The 19,458-nt window shown below is 37.4% G+C and overlaps 1 protein-coding gene across 3 annotated transcripts in view; it reads right to left on the reverse strand.

The window, feature by feature from the left end:
• Window positions 1-19,458, reverse strand: part of SP3 (Sp3 transcription factor) — a 36,496-nt gene that overhangs the window by 8,125 nt on the left and 8,913 nt on the right. Inside the window, exons 4-6 of one of the 3 annotated variants that reach the window (XM_083842028.1) lie at window positions 15,889-16,000; window positions 14,638-15,804; window positions 2,600-2,792 (exon numbers count right to left, since the gene is read on the reverse strand). In XM_083842028.1, the coding sequence (XP_083698154.1) occupies window positions 2,600-2,792; window positions 14,638-15,804; window positions 15,889-16,000 (1,472 nt within the window). Of the gene's footprint in view, window positions 1-2,599; window positions 2,793-14,637; window positions 16,001-19,458 lie in introns of all 3 variants that reach the window. The other 2 variants (XM_083842029.1, XM_083842027.1) reach the window with 2 other exon arrangements.

The following is a 19,458-nucleotide window of genomic DNA, read 5'->3' on the forward strand; positions in this document are numbered from 1 at the left end:
ATACAATCATTTCATACATCCAAACTTGAGGCAGAAAATGATTAAAATTGTCAAACAACCATCAACTTGAGGAATCAAGCTCAATGTAGCAGAAGCTTGATCTTTTAATTTTTTTTTTATTATTATTATTTTTTAAATACTGTAGATATTCACAGTTGAGCTCAACTGATTCTTTATAGCAATGAACTCAGTACTTCTGTAGTGAAAAAAGTGGGGCAGATAGTACAAACGCCTCCAAAACTTCAGAGACCTGTTACTGCAATCCCCTATTTCAGTCCCTATATGCCTTCCAATTTCTGCAGTAAGCAAAGCAGGTGCCAACCATTATACTGTCCTGACTCGCACCCTGAGCATCACCCATCCCATCCACTGAATAGTACTGGGGTTGTATGATTATTTTTTTAATGCAAAATTAAAATAATTTAGAATAAATATAAATTTAGAACAATTATACAAATTTATAATATATATATTTGAATAAATTAAATTTATAAATACATTCATAAATTAAATTTATAAATTTAAAATGATTATAAATAAATTAGAATGACCAAATCAGAATTTGGTTTCTATTTTTTAGAAACAAAATCATAATGCACATGCGCAATTAATGTCACAAAGGATATCTTAACTTTGGCACTTGCCAACTTCCAATTTTTCAGTTTTGCAACCTTAAAATTTAAAAAATTCTGATTGCTATCTGAAGAAATTTATGGAAGCAGATGTCCTATTGACTGAAACTCAAAGTCATCAGCAGAGTTGAAAGACAAAATAAAACTCTGCATTACAGCACTAGACATAAATGAGCAAATGGAACAGCTACAGAACATTATCCATGTGTATCAGAGTGAGAAGGAAAACATTCCTCTGGTGGGTTTATTGCTTTTTGCTAGACTCTGAAGGAATTTTACATTCTGGTGGAAACATTGCTCTAGCAACTGTAGGCACTTTCACTCTTTTTCAGTTTCACTACCATTCCTACCATTGTCTCCTTCGCTATCCTGTTTCTATTCCAGTCCTAATTCTCACATCCTGACTTCCTGTCCTACTTTTCTCCTTACTTTGTATGTTTGATGTATCCCAGTCCTTCCCTTAACTGTGGAGTTCAGATTCACACCCATCTCACCTCTGACCTCAACTCCTTCCCCAATTCCAATCAGAGTTTCAGACAATGTACACCCTTCTCCACACTTTCTCAAAACCATCTCTCAATAAGACTCTCTCTCTTGGGCTTCAACCTTACGATTTGGTGTTATAGCAACTTCACTTAGGAGTAAGAGTAAATTTTAGAGTAAAGATGTCTTTAAGTTAAAGCCACTGCAGGCTGGAGTAGAGCACAAAGAAGAAGAACTTTATAAGAGTATAGTCATTGCCTGTAACATTATCAGAGTTTTCTCCTAGACCGAAGCAAATCTCAATCCAGGCTGTCCTTTGGGCAAATCTTCATGGCAAAGCCAAGGCTCACCAAGCCAGGTTTTCAGTGGACTACATGTAGGAATTTAAGAAAAAGCTGACTTACAAAGATGCTATATGACTATAACAGATATTATCAATAGCTTCATTTGTGATGAAAACATATGAAAGTGTTTTTGTCTTAAAAAAAATAACTTTTATTTGGCTAGGCGGACTAAAATATTATCTCCTTGTGCTTGCAAAGAAGGTATATGGAACTTGGAGCAAAAAAAGCTCAAAAGGCTAGACAATACATGTATTTAGCCAGTACTCATTTACAACTCTTAAAGCCGTGGAACACTGACAGATTCTTGAAACAGAACTCAGTAATTTACATTATAGTTCCCACAAAAATAAGACTTCCACTTTAGAGAATGAAGTATTATCAAAATGGGCAAATTTCAGTGTACTAGAAATAAGTCTTTGCATAGTTATATCAACACAAAGTTAGGCTGCCTTTTACAATTGAAAATATTTAGTCTATTATCCCCATTACCCCTCTTATATCCTTTCAAATATCACAATTATAGAAGTGTTTTAGAATAGAATAAAATCTTCGTATGCAGCCCTGAAGTCTTATATGAATAGAAACTTAATATCTTTGCATTTGCCATATCTATACTAAATTTGACTAAAACAATCAGCCAATTAAAAATTTTATATTTAGGGTTATTATACAAACGTTGTTTTTCTTAGGAACCTAGCAAAAAAGAAAACCAGGATAACTGTATTTTTATAACACGCCAAAGCAATAAAACAGAAAAAAAATGCTCAATCAGTGAGGAAATGCAGGAACACAGCATTTAATCAAGTCCCTGACATACGATAGGAAGCCAATCACAGATGCACATATTCCAAAATATTTCATTTTCATATTATTTAGAGCAATGTTCTACTCCCCTCACTTGTACTAGGTGGCATCTAACACCAGATTTTTCCAATTAATCTTAATGGAGTAACTCAGAGAGGATGGAATAATTTCCCCTTCCATCTGCAAGCCCAGAAATAAAGGTGGCTGTCCTTTAGCACATAAGCCCAAAGTTTTCTCTTTTTATAGCCAACTGTTATTAACTAAGGCTCCTTTTTTTCCTCACTCATTATTTGTTTTCATTATTATATGCATTATATGACACTGAAAGTTACATACCTTCCACCACCTTCTTTGCAGTTGGGGCATGTACAAGCTACTCGTCGCAGTCTTTTTCCTTCTTGATGTGGTTGGTCCCCTTCCTCATCTACCACCTGTACTCTCAAATGTGTTAGATCATTGGTATTCAGTGTAGAATCACCACTGAGCTGCCACTCTTCTGGATCAGGCTCCTCTTCTTTAATCCTAATATCTGAGGAAAAGAACAAACAGAGATCCATAAGTAGCCCATTAAATACAGAGAAGGAAACCATTATGATCAAATCTTTTTTTCTGTTGAGAGCACTATGTCTGTCAAAAGTCAACATACTTTAGTGCATACTGACATTGCTTCTGTGCCCTTATAACCCGTAAGGTATTTAAAAAGTTTATCTTACTATACAATTCAAAGTTGAAGACATGCTGTAACAAAGTATTAAACTTCAAGTTTGAACCATTCTTGGTAGTGAATGCTGTCACCTGCAAGATTTTGGCTGCTTGAAAGATAGGAAAAAATGAGGAACAAGAGGTTGGAAAAAAAAACGTAAACGCATGTTTCAAATGATCCTGAGTATCCATTTATATTCCCAGAGGGTTTCTCAATTAATGTGACGCATAGTAGAAACATTCTTTCTAGATGATCTTCAGGATTTTTTCAGTATGCACAGTAACAAATGAAATAATATAATAAATTAAATAAAAGGTTTCAACCTAAGAAAGACTAAGAAATCCAATGAAAAAAAAAACCTAACTCCTTTGTTCCCTCTTCCCCTTCTCATCTCAAATTTATGTCTTTTTTTTTTCCTTAAACTATTCATAGAGAAGAAAAAATTCAAGGAAGAATGTTCAGTATTAGAAAGAAGTAAACAAAACCCAAACTACTTTAAGGTTATTTTGAGCTGGTAGTCAAAATAGATCTTTGCAATTTCATGAAAGCAGAAAAAACGTCTCAAGTCTCAACTCACAGGATACACATTCACAAGTATGTGTACTCTACCTCCCCTTCCAAGGAAGCATCTAAATGCCCCTTAAATAGTACACGTTTTAGGAAAAAAATGGAATCTTCTACCACTCTTTCATCTCACCTAAAACACAGGTAGAAAAGCAAAATCCAAACGCAAAACCTATTAGGCAAAATGTAGTGTCCAATGTGAACATTCAATGCTAAGCATTTGTTGGAAGTACTACATCCAACTAAAAGGTAGAGGACTACCCTCATGTAAAAGCTCTATTTTCTACCATCACTGTCATCATAAGCTGAACATAAACATCACACAGCTTTTAAAACAGTAACATGGAAATAAGCAGTTAGATCCAACTCAAAGAATAAGTGCTGCATATTACACACAATACCACCAGCAGGTAATGAGCATATATCAACTGTTGCTTTGAGCGCTCTTTCTGGGCAGCCACACAAAGCTACACAGCATTCATTCGGTTTAATCCAAGAACCAAGTACAGTATCACAGTACACTGTGAGACAACTATTTCAACAAATTTACATTTTAACAGGAACATTTTTTCCCTCCAGACACTACTCTGGATTCCCCATGAGCTGGAAGTCCATAAATCAGTATTTATAAAAAAGTTTCTGTATGGCATTTTAGAAAGCTCCCTCTTAGATTCAGCACTCTAGTTTGGATTTTTTTCAGTGAAAATGGATTAGCCACTATCACAAACTAGTGAATAAGCCATCAAAAGTGTTTTTTTTTTTTCTTTCTTTCCTTGAAGCTTCAAACTAAAAACTGTCTCCTCCTGGATGCATTTAGCAACTGATTTCTCTGCATAATTGACTCTCTTAACATGTAGGTTTTCATCCTCAACACAACCTCCACTCAAACACTAAAACCTTAAGTGAGCACTGTGGCAATTCTAAATTCTTTTGGGGAGTCAGTGCATCAGCTACCACCTCTATAACGAAGACAAAGCTAAACAAATTGCATAGCAAAACATATGTAAAACTGTACTGGGCCAGATCATAATTGGCAACTGCTCGCAGTGAAGATCAATAAATAAATTCATGGTAAAACCTGTAAAGAGTAATAATTACCTGGTCTACCTTCCAAATGAAGTCCAGCATGCGTTTAGAGACAAAGGATGCAGCTAAACTAAAAATTTCTTGGTGCTAATAAGGTGTCAGTGCACTCTTTCTGAACACCATAGTTTGCCTTCCTTTTGGTTGCATCTATATAACCGCTTGTGGGATTGTCCTGTAAACTACATTGCTGACGTAACTTGAGAGTTATTTCAACTTGAGGAAATCACTCCTTTTGGGATAGCATTACAGGTCAGAACCAAGGAAGTCTAGATTATTAACTGTTTTAGCTGCAAAAGTCAATGCTAGAAACTAGATTGAAAAAAAAAAAAAAAAGCCAGTCTCAGCTATGGGAATTCAAAAGCTAGCACGCTTACTTTTGCTGATTCTATGCATATGGTAACATCAGCAGAAGTACTGCAGTAAGCTTTTACACTGTCCAAAGTCACCTGCACACTAACTAAGATTTACTGCTACAGTAAGAAGCTCAAAATTTCAGGCAGCAAGGTGTCTTTCACATGAAAGGTATAAATTTTGCTATTAAATGAACAGAAAAAAAAATAAAAACCTGCCTATGTGTACCTCAGAAACATCATATTTTTTCAGGCCTCCAACTATCAGAAGAAAAAGAAAGATATACTATTAAGCACACCAATATATTCACTTACAGCATCTTTAGAAAAAGGCAAAAGCCTCATTGACTCTTACGCAACTGGGCACTCAATAGGAATTCAAACACAGCCAAGTGATAAGGTTGCCAGCACAGACCAATTCAGCCTTGTATGGATGTGCCACAAAAAAATTACAAAAAAATCTCCAAGCAGTTCTTTAGGGCTGGCTGTGGTAGACACCACGGTTAAAATTCTTTGACTGATCAAGTGTGCCACAAGGTGTTCATCTAAAACGAGATGAAGTAATGCTAATAAAATAAAACATTGTTTTAAGAAGGTAATTTCATTATCATCTTAGATACAAAAGTCAGTAAGTGAATCCAGCTAACACTACATACACATACTTATAAAGAGATACCAACATGGCCCAGTAAAGTAGAAAGGGGATCACATCAGGGATGAAACTGTGTTACCAAATCCAACACCACTACTGAAGTCAAACATTCCACGTAACACAATTTCCATTTCCACATACCCACGTTATATGGGCAAATCATATCTGCAATAACCAGTCACAAAGAAGACAACTGTCTGTGCATTCTCCTTGTAGCTATGGGCCTCACTTGTAACAACTTTTCTGGTTTTTGGGTATCTGAACATGCGCACCAATATTCTAGTTAAAAAGATGATCAAAACACTAGATGCTCCAAACCCAGTGCACAGTTGGTATGGTCAAGCTTGGAATAAACTTTGAACATCCCAAAGCCTGTCAGTCCTTCTCCATTATATATGCAACGTGGAACTGCTCTGCTCCTGAGGTGTGTGTCTGGACAGTGGACAACTGCAGACAGAGCTGGTCAAGAACTGAGGAGGTACACAGACTTCACAATCCCTTCATAACCCACTTTGTTTCCAACAGTATCACTCTATTCCCAATTCCCATTTCAAGGTGTAGTCTAGGTGAGAGTGGATCTCATCAAATCCCATTGTGAATCAGACAGCCTTAATAGGATCCTTAGAAGCAATGAGGCTGCTGCTCTCTGAGCAGATTCTACGTTATTGCAAGAGATAAGGGTAAATCCCATCACTATTTTGGGGAGGAGAAGGGGGTATAATTTAGACATTGGAACAAAATGAAGGGGTAGAAGGGAGAAAGCATGGAGAAGAGCAAAAGTTAAGAGTCTTCTCAAATGCAATGCAACTGCAGATTATGCAAATTCATATAGATAGCAACGACACCATATTTCTCCCTTGGTGTTCCTCTGGATGTGTTCCATTCTAATTCAGTCTTAACTGACAGAATACTAGGTTTCACACATGCTCTGCAAAAAAATGGGACTAAACCCCCTTTTTTTTTTTTTTTTAACATAACCCCTAATGTCATGACAAGCACTGATAAATTTGAGGCAACTTTCATTTTCTACCAATTAAACACGGGCAAAATGAAGGTCACATTTGCTTTATTACTATTTTATTTCCGTGCTTCCAAGTTTCTTTATGTCCTTACTTCTTCATTACGTGTTCAAGACCTATTCCTAAGTATGAAAGGGAAATTCAAAGATACTATTTCAAATGAATTCTTCTTGGTATCTAATGAGCTAGATCTGGTTTAGTATTTGCTTTCCTCTAAAGGATGCAAACTGGGGTCCTGGTGCATAATTGTTCCAAAGCGACTATTCCATAATCACATAAAAACTAGAGCTGGCTTCAACATAGAACAAGTTTAAGTGTATTTGGTGAATAAAAGTAATAACTAGAAGATTCATCTTCAGTGCTTCAGAGAAGATTAACTGATAGGATGAAACTATGCAGGTAAAAATGCAGCTGAACTATTCTTGAATATATTTCAGCTACAATCTAGTGTGGAAAGAATTACCGCTGCCCACCGATACAGCCAGGTCACTTACTCACTTCATCAGGTATCAGATGAACGCAGCAGTTAAACTGAATCAAAACAGAGAAGAAAAACTTCACATTCTATTTTGGTCTGTTTCAAGTGGGACTTTAATACTATTTTTTTTTTCCATCTCTGAGAAAAATTATTGGTTTACCCAACAGTTACAAAAACAGATATAAAAGAAGAAGGCATGAAGATGCAGTGCAAAACCTCTTCATTTGCATACTTCATCACCACCACCATAATTTTAGGATCTGTCTGCCTCTGCAGACTGTCACATCAAGGTACTCTTGGAATTACCTGTAACTGACTCCAAACTGTGGGCTTCCAGTTTAGCTTCTTTTCCTAGATGCTGAAAGCCACCCTGCCATTTAACTCAACTAAGATTTACAAGTTCCTGATCTGAGAAGCAGGAATATGGTTGTTCAACTGAAAACAGATTTGTATCAGCATTGCATACACCTTCATACCAGTTTCCTCACAGCATCACAAATTGTCCGTCTACAGTTTCAATGTCTTGTAATCAGTCATGCCTATTCATTTTTTTTTTCCAAATAGATACTTCCTTTCCCACCCCTCTTCTCAAGAAAAGAAAACAGATGTGAATTCCCATCTCCTTTCCATCTTCTTGCTCATTTGGCTTTCACTGTTCTCTCTACAGTGCACCCACCATTCATTCCCTCAGTGTCTTGACTTATCTTGCTTTTATCTGTGGATGTGAGGAAGCTTTAATAAAGATTTCTTAGATACTGCCTTTGTTCATTCCCATCCAAACTAACCTTCTTCTAGCCTAATTCCTATCTAAATTAAAGCCTACCTAATTGGACTGCTGTCCAAGTCATTCAGACAGGAAATTCAACTAGGTGAATGATTTCTATTTTGATTTGCCCCTCAAAACTTATGTTTGAATTTAAGTATTCTTGCTACGTCATAAATTAGAAGGGTAATAGAAAACACACTGTGTAATGTCATCTTGCAATACTAGCGAAGCTCAGCTCAGAGAAAAGACTGTCATCTAGTTTCAACAGAGCAAAATCACACTTTAAGCTTCTAAGGAAAACAGCTTGTGTACAAGTTGTATACAAGTCTAAGAGCAGGACCTCACAGTACTGAATATTGAAGCAGTACCAGCAAAATGATTAAAAACAGAGCTATAGATCTCTTGCAAGAAATGCCACATACTGTATTTCCAAGTGATCCCATGCATTATTCTACACCAATTCTTTAAAAATTTCAATCATTCAATACTTATACCAGTGCTATCGCAGCACAAATTATGCATCAAAGAACACTTACTTACCCTACAGCAACTTCAGTTCTTCAAAGAAGATACACTGTCTACAGATTCTCAAGATTTTGGGTTCTTTTGAAGGGTGGTATCTGCTACAGCATGCCCCTATTTTTTTCCCCTATTTTCCATTGTTAAAAATTTAAGAGGGGATTGCTACAAAGGGGGAAGAAGAGTTCGCCATACTCAGTGCAGAAGCCAGGAACTGCACAAATAGGTAAGGAAAGCAGTAGGACACAGAATTCTGGGTCAAATATTCCTGCATAAGAGTACTAGAATGCTACTAGGATTAAAAGACCAAACTGTCATCAGCAATTCAGAAAGGCAGAACTGTACAGTAAGAATTTCTGTTACGTATTTGGCTTTAAAGCCAAATAATAGTTCTACCACTAGATGAGAATGAAATGCTTTTCACTGACAATAAATTAGGAAAATGTAAAAAAAGCTACTAAAATAAATACTTAGTAACAGATCAAAAGATCCTAATCAACAGATTAGGATAATTTTCATTCAGTAGTTTTGACAGAAGGCTGAAGAGCTTTCTGCAGTTTTAATGCTGTAAGCCTTGGACCATGTGAATGCTCCACCAGGCTTAGAAAAAAGCTAGCAATGTGGTAATATTGAAAAAGGATAAACAAAGACTCAAGAAGTAGGGAAAGAATTAATGCCACTCAAGATGGGATTATGGGAACTATGAGATCAAAAAGTAAGTTGTTTTTTGGTGTTCGCTTGTTTAAAATCTATGGTGACACCATTCTTGACATAAATACTTGAGACTTCTGCACAGCAAGTGACTTATTAGGATACAGTAAACGTTTTGAATAAGAAAAATTAGGTACAAAATGTACATGGAACACACGGGTTAAAAATTGCAATGACATTTAAATGCAGACTGAAAACTATCTCTTCTGTATGACCAAAAAATGAAGAGGACATGCCACTCACGATACAAATTTCTTCCTCCTTTCACCCTTAACAGCCTCTTTAGACAACGTATCTCATCCAAGCAGTATTCCCATGTGTACAGCCCATCCACAACCTATCGCCTGAACACAGATGCATCAAGCCTCACCACCGTGGGCTGTACGAAAGTGCATTAGGCTGTGAGCTGTTTTGGGATACAGAGAGCAGAGAAGCACATCAACCACAGACATGGAGGATGCACGTTAAGATTCAATCTTTTCCAGAATTCAAAGAAAAAATGCAATTCTATACCACAGCAGTAGATACTGCATTAAAAAAGACTAATTAAAGTTATACAAACTTTCTTACACTTGAAGTGAGTTAATTTGCTATATGCTGTTATAAGCAAGATTATGAAACACGAGTATGATCATCTAATTCTTCCACAATTTATTAATTTCCTTTGAAAATGATGGAAATAGGGAATGTAATTCTTGCATGCTGAAAGCAAACTGTTTACATAAGATTGCTACATAAATAGCTCTAATTCCTGCACTAACTTAAATCTGTCAGTTTCCAATTCAAGTTTTTCATATCAAAAATAGAACAGTGGAAGTACCATTTTAAACTACATTGATTTTACAACATGTAAACTAAACGCCTCAAATTTAAATGGGATAGCCCAAAACAGATGTCAGATGAAAATATTTATTTAACATCATAGCTTCAGCTTACTTGATTTCATAAGACTTTTCTTTTCTAATTAACAGATTTAATTTCATATGAACACTATGCCCTTCTTGCAAAAGCTTGGAAGACTATGCCTTAGAAGGAAAAACTGCAAAACCAAAAGTAAAATTAATAAAATTTTGAACTGGAACTTGAAAAGAAAAAAGTCAAGAATCTTGAAAAGAAAAAAGTTGTGTAACACTGAAAACTAGCCAAAACCTTTTATAAAGTTCTAGATGCCAGAAGAAAGCTATGCTTTAAGTAGCATTCTGCAGAACTTCACCAGAAGCATTAGAACACTGAAACAACCACTCCAGCAAATAAAACGTAAATATTCCATTTTTAATTATCTTGGGGGGGGGGGGGGGGTTAGACTGTTTTACCTAATGGATGTCAGACATCAGCCTCACAAGACATCAGGACATCAGCAGATGAGCAAGAAATTGTTACTTAGGCAACTATTTACCTAGAAAATTGCCATTTTTTTGGCCAAATTTAGAATAGCTCAATTATTTCAGCACGACAGTGACTTCAGGTTCTGGCAGGAATGGAATGAAGTCCCCACCACAAATAGCCAGCCACTCCCACTCTCTATCAACTGGTGTAAGTTGATCAACAGGCACAACTGTAAGCTTCAGTGGGAGCAGGCAGATGAGTCCCTAAATAGCTGTACATACTCCTGCAATGGAGGAGCTGGGAAGAAAGACGCAAAAATTAAGACCTCAGTTTTGCTGCAGCACTTGAAGTCAGCTCTTGAAAGGGACCCCTTTGACTTTATTTCAACTATAGACCAAATGGAAAACTGTGGGGTTTTATTTTTAAATAAATTAATCTTCCAGCTGAGTGTGCCTGGGTTGATAAGCAGCAAAGTCCCTTCTCAAGCCCATGCTACTTCTTCTCAGGTCACTCGCTAGTTTCTTCAGATGCTACTGGAAAAGTCAAAAGGATTATTAAAAAACATTCATTCCAGCTTTACAGAAAGTGAAGTAACCTAGATCAGACCTGGTAAAGTTGTCTTTTTTCAGGTAGTAACCAGTCCAAACGCATGATTCGGTATATTAATAACTTAACTTAGACACTATTACTATATGTTGCTGTACTCCAAAAGGAAAGTTACTTCATATTAAACTTTTTAAGAAGAAACCAACGAAGAAACAAATACCTTCCTTGAACAGGTACGTTGCTAAAGAGTAATGTGAACAGTGTGCCTAATGCCTCTTTTTGTTACAGACAATGCAGTGTTTTATTACCAAGTGCCTATAAAAGGAGTAGACTACTCAAGGGTTTTCTCAGGCTTAGCTTCCTCTCAAGACCAAAGGACTGAAGCTAGAACACCTGTGAAAAGGTATTCTCTCTTTGCCACTGGTAACACACTGATAGCATTTGATACCACCTATTTGTTCTGAAAAGCAATGCTAAAGAAGGTTTCAGATATGACAAAACAACACCCTTCCCTGCTCTACCTCATGACAACACTAATCACAAAAAGATGGAATATCTGCTCTGATAAACAGCCAAAGATAAAATAAACTCATCTAGGACTTTTCCAAAACAAATTTAGTGCAATGAAAGTCTCCGCATACGTACACCCAGTAAAACAAACATTTTGGTAGAAAGCATAATTACTGGACGTTTTTCAAAGAAAATTGTACATTTACAGGACAGAACTATTAGCTTTGTATGAGGTATGTGATGACTTTCCATTAAGTAAAACGTAGGATGTAGGTAAAGACATTTTTTCTTCTCACACGCTCATGAGAATAGTGAGGATGTTCTCCATTGATTATCTGGAAAGCAACACCTCTTGCACTACAGACTGTAGCTGCCAAAAGCTAAAACCAAACCTTCGGTTTTCCCAGCTACACAGCTAACAGAGCAACCTGTATTATTTGAATTTCAAATAATTACCAACCACCTCTGATCCAAAACTAGGAAAGTGTTTTATTTTAGCCTCAAGTAGAAAAGTTTTGCTAAATGAAAACACAAAATACAGCCTAGCAGTATTTGTTATGGAAGTTTTTGTCTGTTTGTTTTGCATTTTAATGTGCACTTCACTGAGGTGAGGGAGAACATACAGGGAAAACCTTATCTTGCTTCAAAGCTCATTGGTAGCTTGTAGAAAAGAGGAATAAAGTAACCTCTCACCCTTTAGCTTTACCTTCTCATTCTGCTGTCCCTTCCATACACCTTCCTCTTTCAACTTAAAATTAAACTGTTTTTCCTCATTTGCAGGTCAGAAGAGCAATATACTCTCCACTGAAAAAAAAAATGAACATTTCACTATCTGCTTCTACTTATGCATTTATTCTTCAAAGTGAAGAAAGGGTGCCATACCATACCATGGGGTGTTATAAAAAAAAAAGATGAAAATCACTCAACAAGATTATCTTAGACAACCTCGATATAGACAAAATGAGAGATTCATATGGAAAAGGTAGTGAAGGTCAGTCAAGATAATTCCGTTTGAATGCTAGATTGATCGTTACTTTGGAAAAGTCAGTTTCCTGTAATATAAAGGAGGGACCAATTAAATTCTCCCCAAATTTAGGGGATGGCAGTTTTAATGCCTTCCAGTCCATATATCACTCCTAGACAAGTAGGAAAAATGTCACTGTAAATCTCTGCCCTGTCTTTAATATAACCAGGTGTTTATAGCTAGTCACTTCAGGCAATAGTTTCTGCTCTGCCTTGGCTGAATCCGCCTGTTTAATCACATTTCCTATATCCCATTTATTCACTTCGATTCACATGTGAAATTCCTTACAGAAGAATAGTTCAGGAATGCTTGATGGAATTCCCTTCCAGTTGATTATGAACTGGCATTAAAACACTCTCAAAGAGTGTCAATGGACAAACTAACATATACACAGCTGGCTCAACTTCTGTTTCACATGCCTTTTGTTTTGGTTCTTCTCTGCTTTTCTTTTTTATCTTTACTCTCAAATTTATGCTATGTTAATCCGTAAGCAATAACCATTATCTACATGTTCCTACTCATATAAACCTCAGAAATAAAGAAGTTCCCATCTTTCTTGTACTTCAAGTTAGCCATAGGGCTCTTTTTCCAAGGGTTGGGAAGACACCATCAGACAAATCACAGGCTTTTTGTTATTGATGTCTAGACCCACTGCCCTCATAGGTAACAAGGTGTGACAGAGACAAACCAAGACTTTCTGTTTTCACTGGAAATAGAAAATTTAAGAACGAAGATTACCCAGCAGAGCAAATGCTGTTGGCAGCACACTCATTTATTTGCTGTTGTTGCTGACGAGCCAATGAAAAACAGGTTTATCTAGGTCTGGGTAACTTCTCCTTAGTAAATCTATAATATAGAAGTAATTTCCAAAACAAAAAGAACTAGAAAAACATCCCACTTATTATTTTAAATTCAAATTTTAGATCACAAAGGAAAAGTAAGCTTATGACATACAATATATCAACAGCAGCAACTATATGCAAGTATTATAATCAGTAGGCCTTAACTCAGCAGCTCCTCTACGCATTTTTACTTAATATTGCTTTCTGCTCATGTGTTTAAATAGGCATACAATACAAAACATTCATGCTTTACATTATACATGTATGCTTCAGTATCTTAATGAAGCGGAGCCTTGGATCACGTGATTATAGTAAAATAGCAATTCCCAAGCTACTTTATGCAGCACTTCCCTCCAAAATTATCTCTACTACCCACTCTGCCCCTCATAACTAGCCTGAGCACAACGCCAAAATGATTAGATTAAATGGCTTCTGGTACAACAAAACACCTTGAGGCTCTCTTATTCTTGAACCTCTCCTATTCTTTTTTTTTTTTTTTTTTTAAGTAGCTAAGCCCTGAAATTGGGAATGCACTGTATTAAATTTACCAAAAATAAACACGCGTTTGTATTTTCCTCACACTAAGAAATTCCTATTTTAAGAAAATCACATTTCTTATCTGCTTACAGAGATAAAACATGCTGTGATGCTCATCATTCAAAACTGTACATTCTGAAACGTAACGCAAATATGTACTACTGGAAACTCATATGTGTTGTTAAGTACGGCCTCCATTTTGATATTCAGATGCTTGTTTCACTTCTGCTTACATGGGTGTTGTACATCCTAGTAACACTGACATTATATCAACAGGAAATTAATTTAAAAAAACATCAGGTCAATAACAGCACCTCAGAGGATCCACAGATTTTCAAGAAAGATAATGGTAAACACATATTTGGATTTTCCATGAAAAATTCATCTATTCGTTACGGGTAATGCTAATGACACTGCTTTATTGGAAGCGTAGTTGCTTGTCAGGTTTCTGTAAGACTTGTAAGTACTGACAAACATTGTATTAGAAGTGCAATTAACTAATATGACCAGTTGAGAGTTACAGGAGTTTATAGTAACACAAGTGGGGTAGGACCATGTTCTACCACTACAGTTGTTTCTTATGCAATAGTACTTTCAAGTAAAATCTATCATTACTTTAACCCACTGTATTTTGAAGGCTTCTGCAGCAAAAACAGTAATGTTATGATTATCATCATTCAAACCAAGTACATACAATAATAATAAAAAAACAATTTTATGCAAAAAGAGTAAAGTAAATACCTGCAGGACTGCCAGCATTTTCTCCTTGATGCAGCTGAATACCAGCAGAATCTATAGAGTTTACTGTAACTGTCTGTAGATTTGGCAATTGAGCAGTGCTTAGACTAACTGGAGTTGACGTCAATGCCCCACCTGCTGCAACTTGACCAAGAGTGAGAGTCTGCACAGGGGTTAGAGTTATTTGTTGACCAGGTGCATTCTGAATTTGCAAGTTCTGCAAATTCTGAACTCCTTGCACTTGAAATGTCTGCCAGGTTATCTGCCCAGAAGGGGTCACTGTTTGTGCCTGAATTAAAAAAGTTCCGGGGTTCAGCTGCAGTTGAAGGTTCTGAAGAGCCTGTTGAGATATGCTTTGACTTGCTTGCACACCGTGGATTGTCTGTTGCGCAATACCTTGTACAATCTGGGCTTGACTGGTTGGCTGCTGAGACTCTTGAAGCTGTATGTGTTGTACAATTGGCTGTGCTGTGGAGACCTGAATATTCTGAGCCTGTGTATCATCAGAGACTGATGTCTGAATGTAATTTCCCTGAAGATCAGAACTGTGAACCTGACCACTGGTTGTGGTCAAGTTGTTTGCATTTTGTTCCAATATACTTGAACTGTCTATGGTAACGGGCAATTGTGATGAAGATGATGTTGGCACAAACAAGTCATTATCAGTGGCAGTTTCTGAAATTTCAGGAGAAACTTGCTCACCAGTCCTTTCAGAAGTATCTGAACTATCCATGGCCTGTCCAGTATTTATCAAGTGCCCATCTGCATTAATGCCTGCTGTCATGGTTTGAGAACCACTGCCGAGTCCCAGAGAATCTAGATCAACACTATTGATGGGTACAAAAGTAATATTTCCTGGCAGTCCAAGAGGGACGTTAGCAACTACTTGTGCTTGGCCAGGAAAAGACGAACCACCAATTGCAACTCCCTGAACCTGGACTTGACCAGACTGTGATAAGATATTCTGAATATTAGTTGAAGGTGTTCCAGAGGCAATGATGGTTTGATTAGAGCCAGGAATGATCTGAATTTGACCGGTTTCTTGATTTATACTGCTATTATCAGAAGAGGCTGCAAAGCCAAGTTGAACTTGTTGACCATCCGCTGTCTGGATCTGGGGTATTACTTGGTATTGTACGTTAGACACTGTACCATTCGACGAATCTGATCCTGGTGCAACAGAAAAGATTTGTTGATTTTGCAAACTCTGAATAGGAAGGACATACTGCCCACTTGAAGTTACTGTGGCAGCACCTGGAATCTGTACTATATTACCAGCTTCATCCTTTATAGTGGCAGGAGCTGCAGACAAGACCTCCCATCTATTTGGAGTTCCTGCTAATTGCACAGAAGCCAAATCCCCTGTCTGAATAAAAAGAAGAAAAGAAAAGAAAAAAATTAAAACAAGAGACATACAGATTACACGCTAGAACAGTCATGCAATTCAACACTAGAGATCAATACACTACTGAAAAACATGCAGTGCAGCCCATGTAAACAACAGCAACTGAATTAGAACTACAAAATACAGATTTTTGTTAGGTGAGCTAATGCTTAAGTCAGGGTAACCAACCTGTGGTTCGTGAGCTGCATGTGGCTCACAAGCAGATCAAAAGCAGTTCCTGTGCCATGGCTACAGCAGGTGACCAGCAGCAGAGTTATTCTGGTGGGATGCTGCTGGGTAATCCAAACCCCTGGCTGTGGGAAGAAGGGAGCTGGCACGGGCTGATGAAGTTGCCATCACCAGGTTACCCTGGGACTCAGCTACATGCCTTACCAAGCCTTGCACCTACTGCACAGCAACGGAGGAATTCCTGTGAAGCCAGCATCGCCTCCATCTCCTAGAGTTCCACTGCCTTTTGACTCTGTGTTATATACGGTATATACATGCATATGGTGACTCTCAGCAATGTGGAGAGCATTCAGAGGTAACTTAGTCATCGGGTTGGAAAGACCAGATAGCCTCAGTTTGAGTTACGCATAATACAAAGTCCTAGTATTTATAAGCTTATACGAGTTACTGTTTCACTAGGCAAAAACACCTCTAGAACTAAGGATTTTTACAGTGAGATCACGGTTGGATTAGTCATATGCATCTGTTTGGAAAAAAAAAAAATCTATCTGCATTAAGTTGGAACAATAGAAAAGGTCAGTGTTTCAGAACAGACCCCAGATGGTTAAACATTAAAGAACCTAAGGATTGGTGTAGTATGCTCTTGTTTCTTATTCAGTAAAGGAAAGGTAAATTGCACTTACCTTTCTTTACCAAAGCAAGCTTTTTCAGAATAGAGTATTAAGAATTAGATTTAACATTCTGCAATGCTTAGATGCGTGTAGTCAACCAACTTGGTAATGTAAACATCCATCACTTTTAAAAAAAGATATAGGTTTCTCATCTGTTTTATGGCACTACAGTAAACCAATGGAATAATTTAATATTTAGCAAAAAGTAAGTAACTTGCCTTACAATTCATTAAACTTTAATTGTGAAACAAATTCTGTCTCGTTGGTGGAGTCCAAGTACATAGAAAGAAAAGCTCTAGCTTGTCCTTCTGCACTGATCCCATGATCGCTCCTGTTAGACAAGTTACCGGAGCATATCGCAGCTTCCTTCTAATGCTGCATGCCAACTTCCTTTAGAATAAAACCTGGATATGCAAAATATAGCGCACAGCTTATTCTTCTCTAGCATGGCACTGAGATTTAGCCAGCATGAATGAATTCTGTGGCATGCATCAGAGTGAATTTAGTCTACGACGTAGGCTGGGACTTCTCTAGTTTCACTTTCTGATCCTATTCTGAGCAGCAACACCAAAACGTTTACATATTAAAAAAATACTCAAGCTTAAGAAGTATTTTTCTTCTATAATAGTTTTACTGCTCTTGGTAAGCTTCTTTTCCAATAAGGAAACCCACATCTTCATTCTACATTCCTCTCAAGAGCTGTACAAATAAAAACTGTCAATAAAGAAAAGAATGCAAGCCTTCCTTTTGCCCTGAAAGAGATACAAAATCCTTCAAGCAGTTTGTTAGTAAACAGACACAGCATCACCAGAACAAAACAAATTTTATGGCCTTAATGTTTCCAGGAACAGAAAGAGAAAAAGGGGTCTTGGTAATCCATCCTACTATTTTCTTTTCCTTATACTGATTAGCCTTTCACTTAAAGAACAGTTTTAAATCCTGTAGTCTTATAAGCTTGTAATTTACATGATTACAAAAATGTTTGTCAATATTCCAAACCACACCTTCCTATCTAGAGAAAGGCAAAAAAATCCATTTTCCTCTACTACCACATTAGCTTTATAATCTTGTGTTTAATATTACTTACACATAGGTACTGGTTGCTGAAATACTGTTAAGAAAGTTCCTAACTACTCAATCTGCTAGTATAGAAACATTTGTTAACTGGAAGTTCTATAAAGTATCAAAAGACCCATAAAAGTCATAGGTAAACGGCATTCAGAAAATACCAAAAGCAAAAATATGATCGTTATATGTTTAATGCATGCTGTTATAAAATAAATGTGGAGTACAACGTGCTGATAGTGACTGTTAGAACGAGAGAAAGAAAGATTAATGGAAAGCACTGCAAGTCTGATACTACTCCTTGCCGATTTAAGATTATGCAACCTAAACATTTGATGTTTGGTTCTACAACTAGACTGACTTAACGAGCAACAGCAGGTATGTACGTAAGAACATTCCCTATAGAAACTGTCCAAAGGGAACCTGTCTCCTTCACGGTACAGAGATGACCTACCGTCTTCTTCCACTTCTCCCTAAATGTACATTGATTTCCACGTCCCATTCAATGGCCTTTGGTCTTCTCACCTTGGGCACATATCTCTCCTCACCTATTTGTGATACAGTGAAATCTTCCCCCAAATCCTGCTCCGTTAGGGTTTTAGCTCAGTACAGGCACTCTTAACAGATGCACTTGCCAGTTCACAGAAAAGTTTAGGAGGGTCATGCATGTGGATACAAAGCTATCGCTAGGCATAATAGGTGAAACGCCAGTTGTTCACACGTTGCCCTTACAGCTGGCTGTATCAAAGAATACCAGATGAATCATGAGGAGGGAGGGGCAAAAAGAGGGCGAGGTTTTCAAGAAGCTATCTGCCAGCTACCAAAATTACTAGTATTAAAGCATGAAAAAAAACACTTGTATGATGGTAAAGAGTATTTGAGGATGATTTCTAACCTCAACTGGTCATCATCCTGTCATAACAAGCTCGACTGCTATACCCTTTCTCAAAGACTCTGGAGATAGTAGGACACTTATTGGACTCCTTTTCCTGCTAAAAGGAGTAGTCATCTTCCACTGCATCCTCAAGCAATTAGGAATTATTGTAGTAACTCAAATTTCTACCACTGATGCATAAGCAGCAACATCTACAGCCCACTCACTCACTCATCTTTACAGGGCAGTCCTAAATAAAACACTTTGTTTGCTGTGTCTCGGCCATCCGTAAAAAACACTTCAAGGGTATAGATAAAGCAACAGTCTCCTTATCGACTGATACGCAGGCAGCAGTTTTGTGGAAGCTGCTCCTTTAAGGGCGGGCTGGACGGTTGCAATCCCAACGCTGTGTGTCAAGAGGAAGGGACAAAGATCTGAGGAAAGCTCAGCACCAGCGCCGCTTAGCCAAGGAGGAGGGAACAGGAAGCAACAGGGAGCTCGCTGGAAGCAGCAGCAGGAAGCAAGAGAAAGAGACAGCAACAGAGCAAAGAGAGTAGCTGGAGCAGGGCACAGGAAGAATTAAAATCAAGTGATATGTCCACCTGAAGACAGGTCAAGTACCACCAAAGAATGGGAGCAAC

The sequence above is a fragment of the Anser anser genome (assembly GCF_964211835.1).
Source record: "Anser anser genome assembly, chromosome: 6".
Taxonomy (NCBI): domain Eukaryota; kingdom Metazoa; phylum Chordata; class Aves; order Anseriformes; family Anatidae; genus Anser; species Anser anser.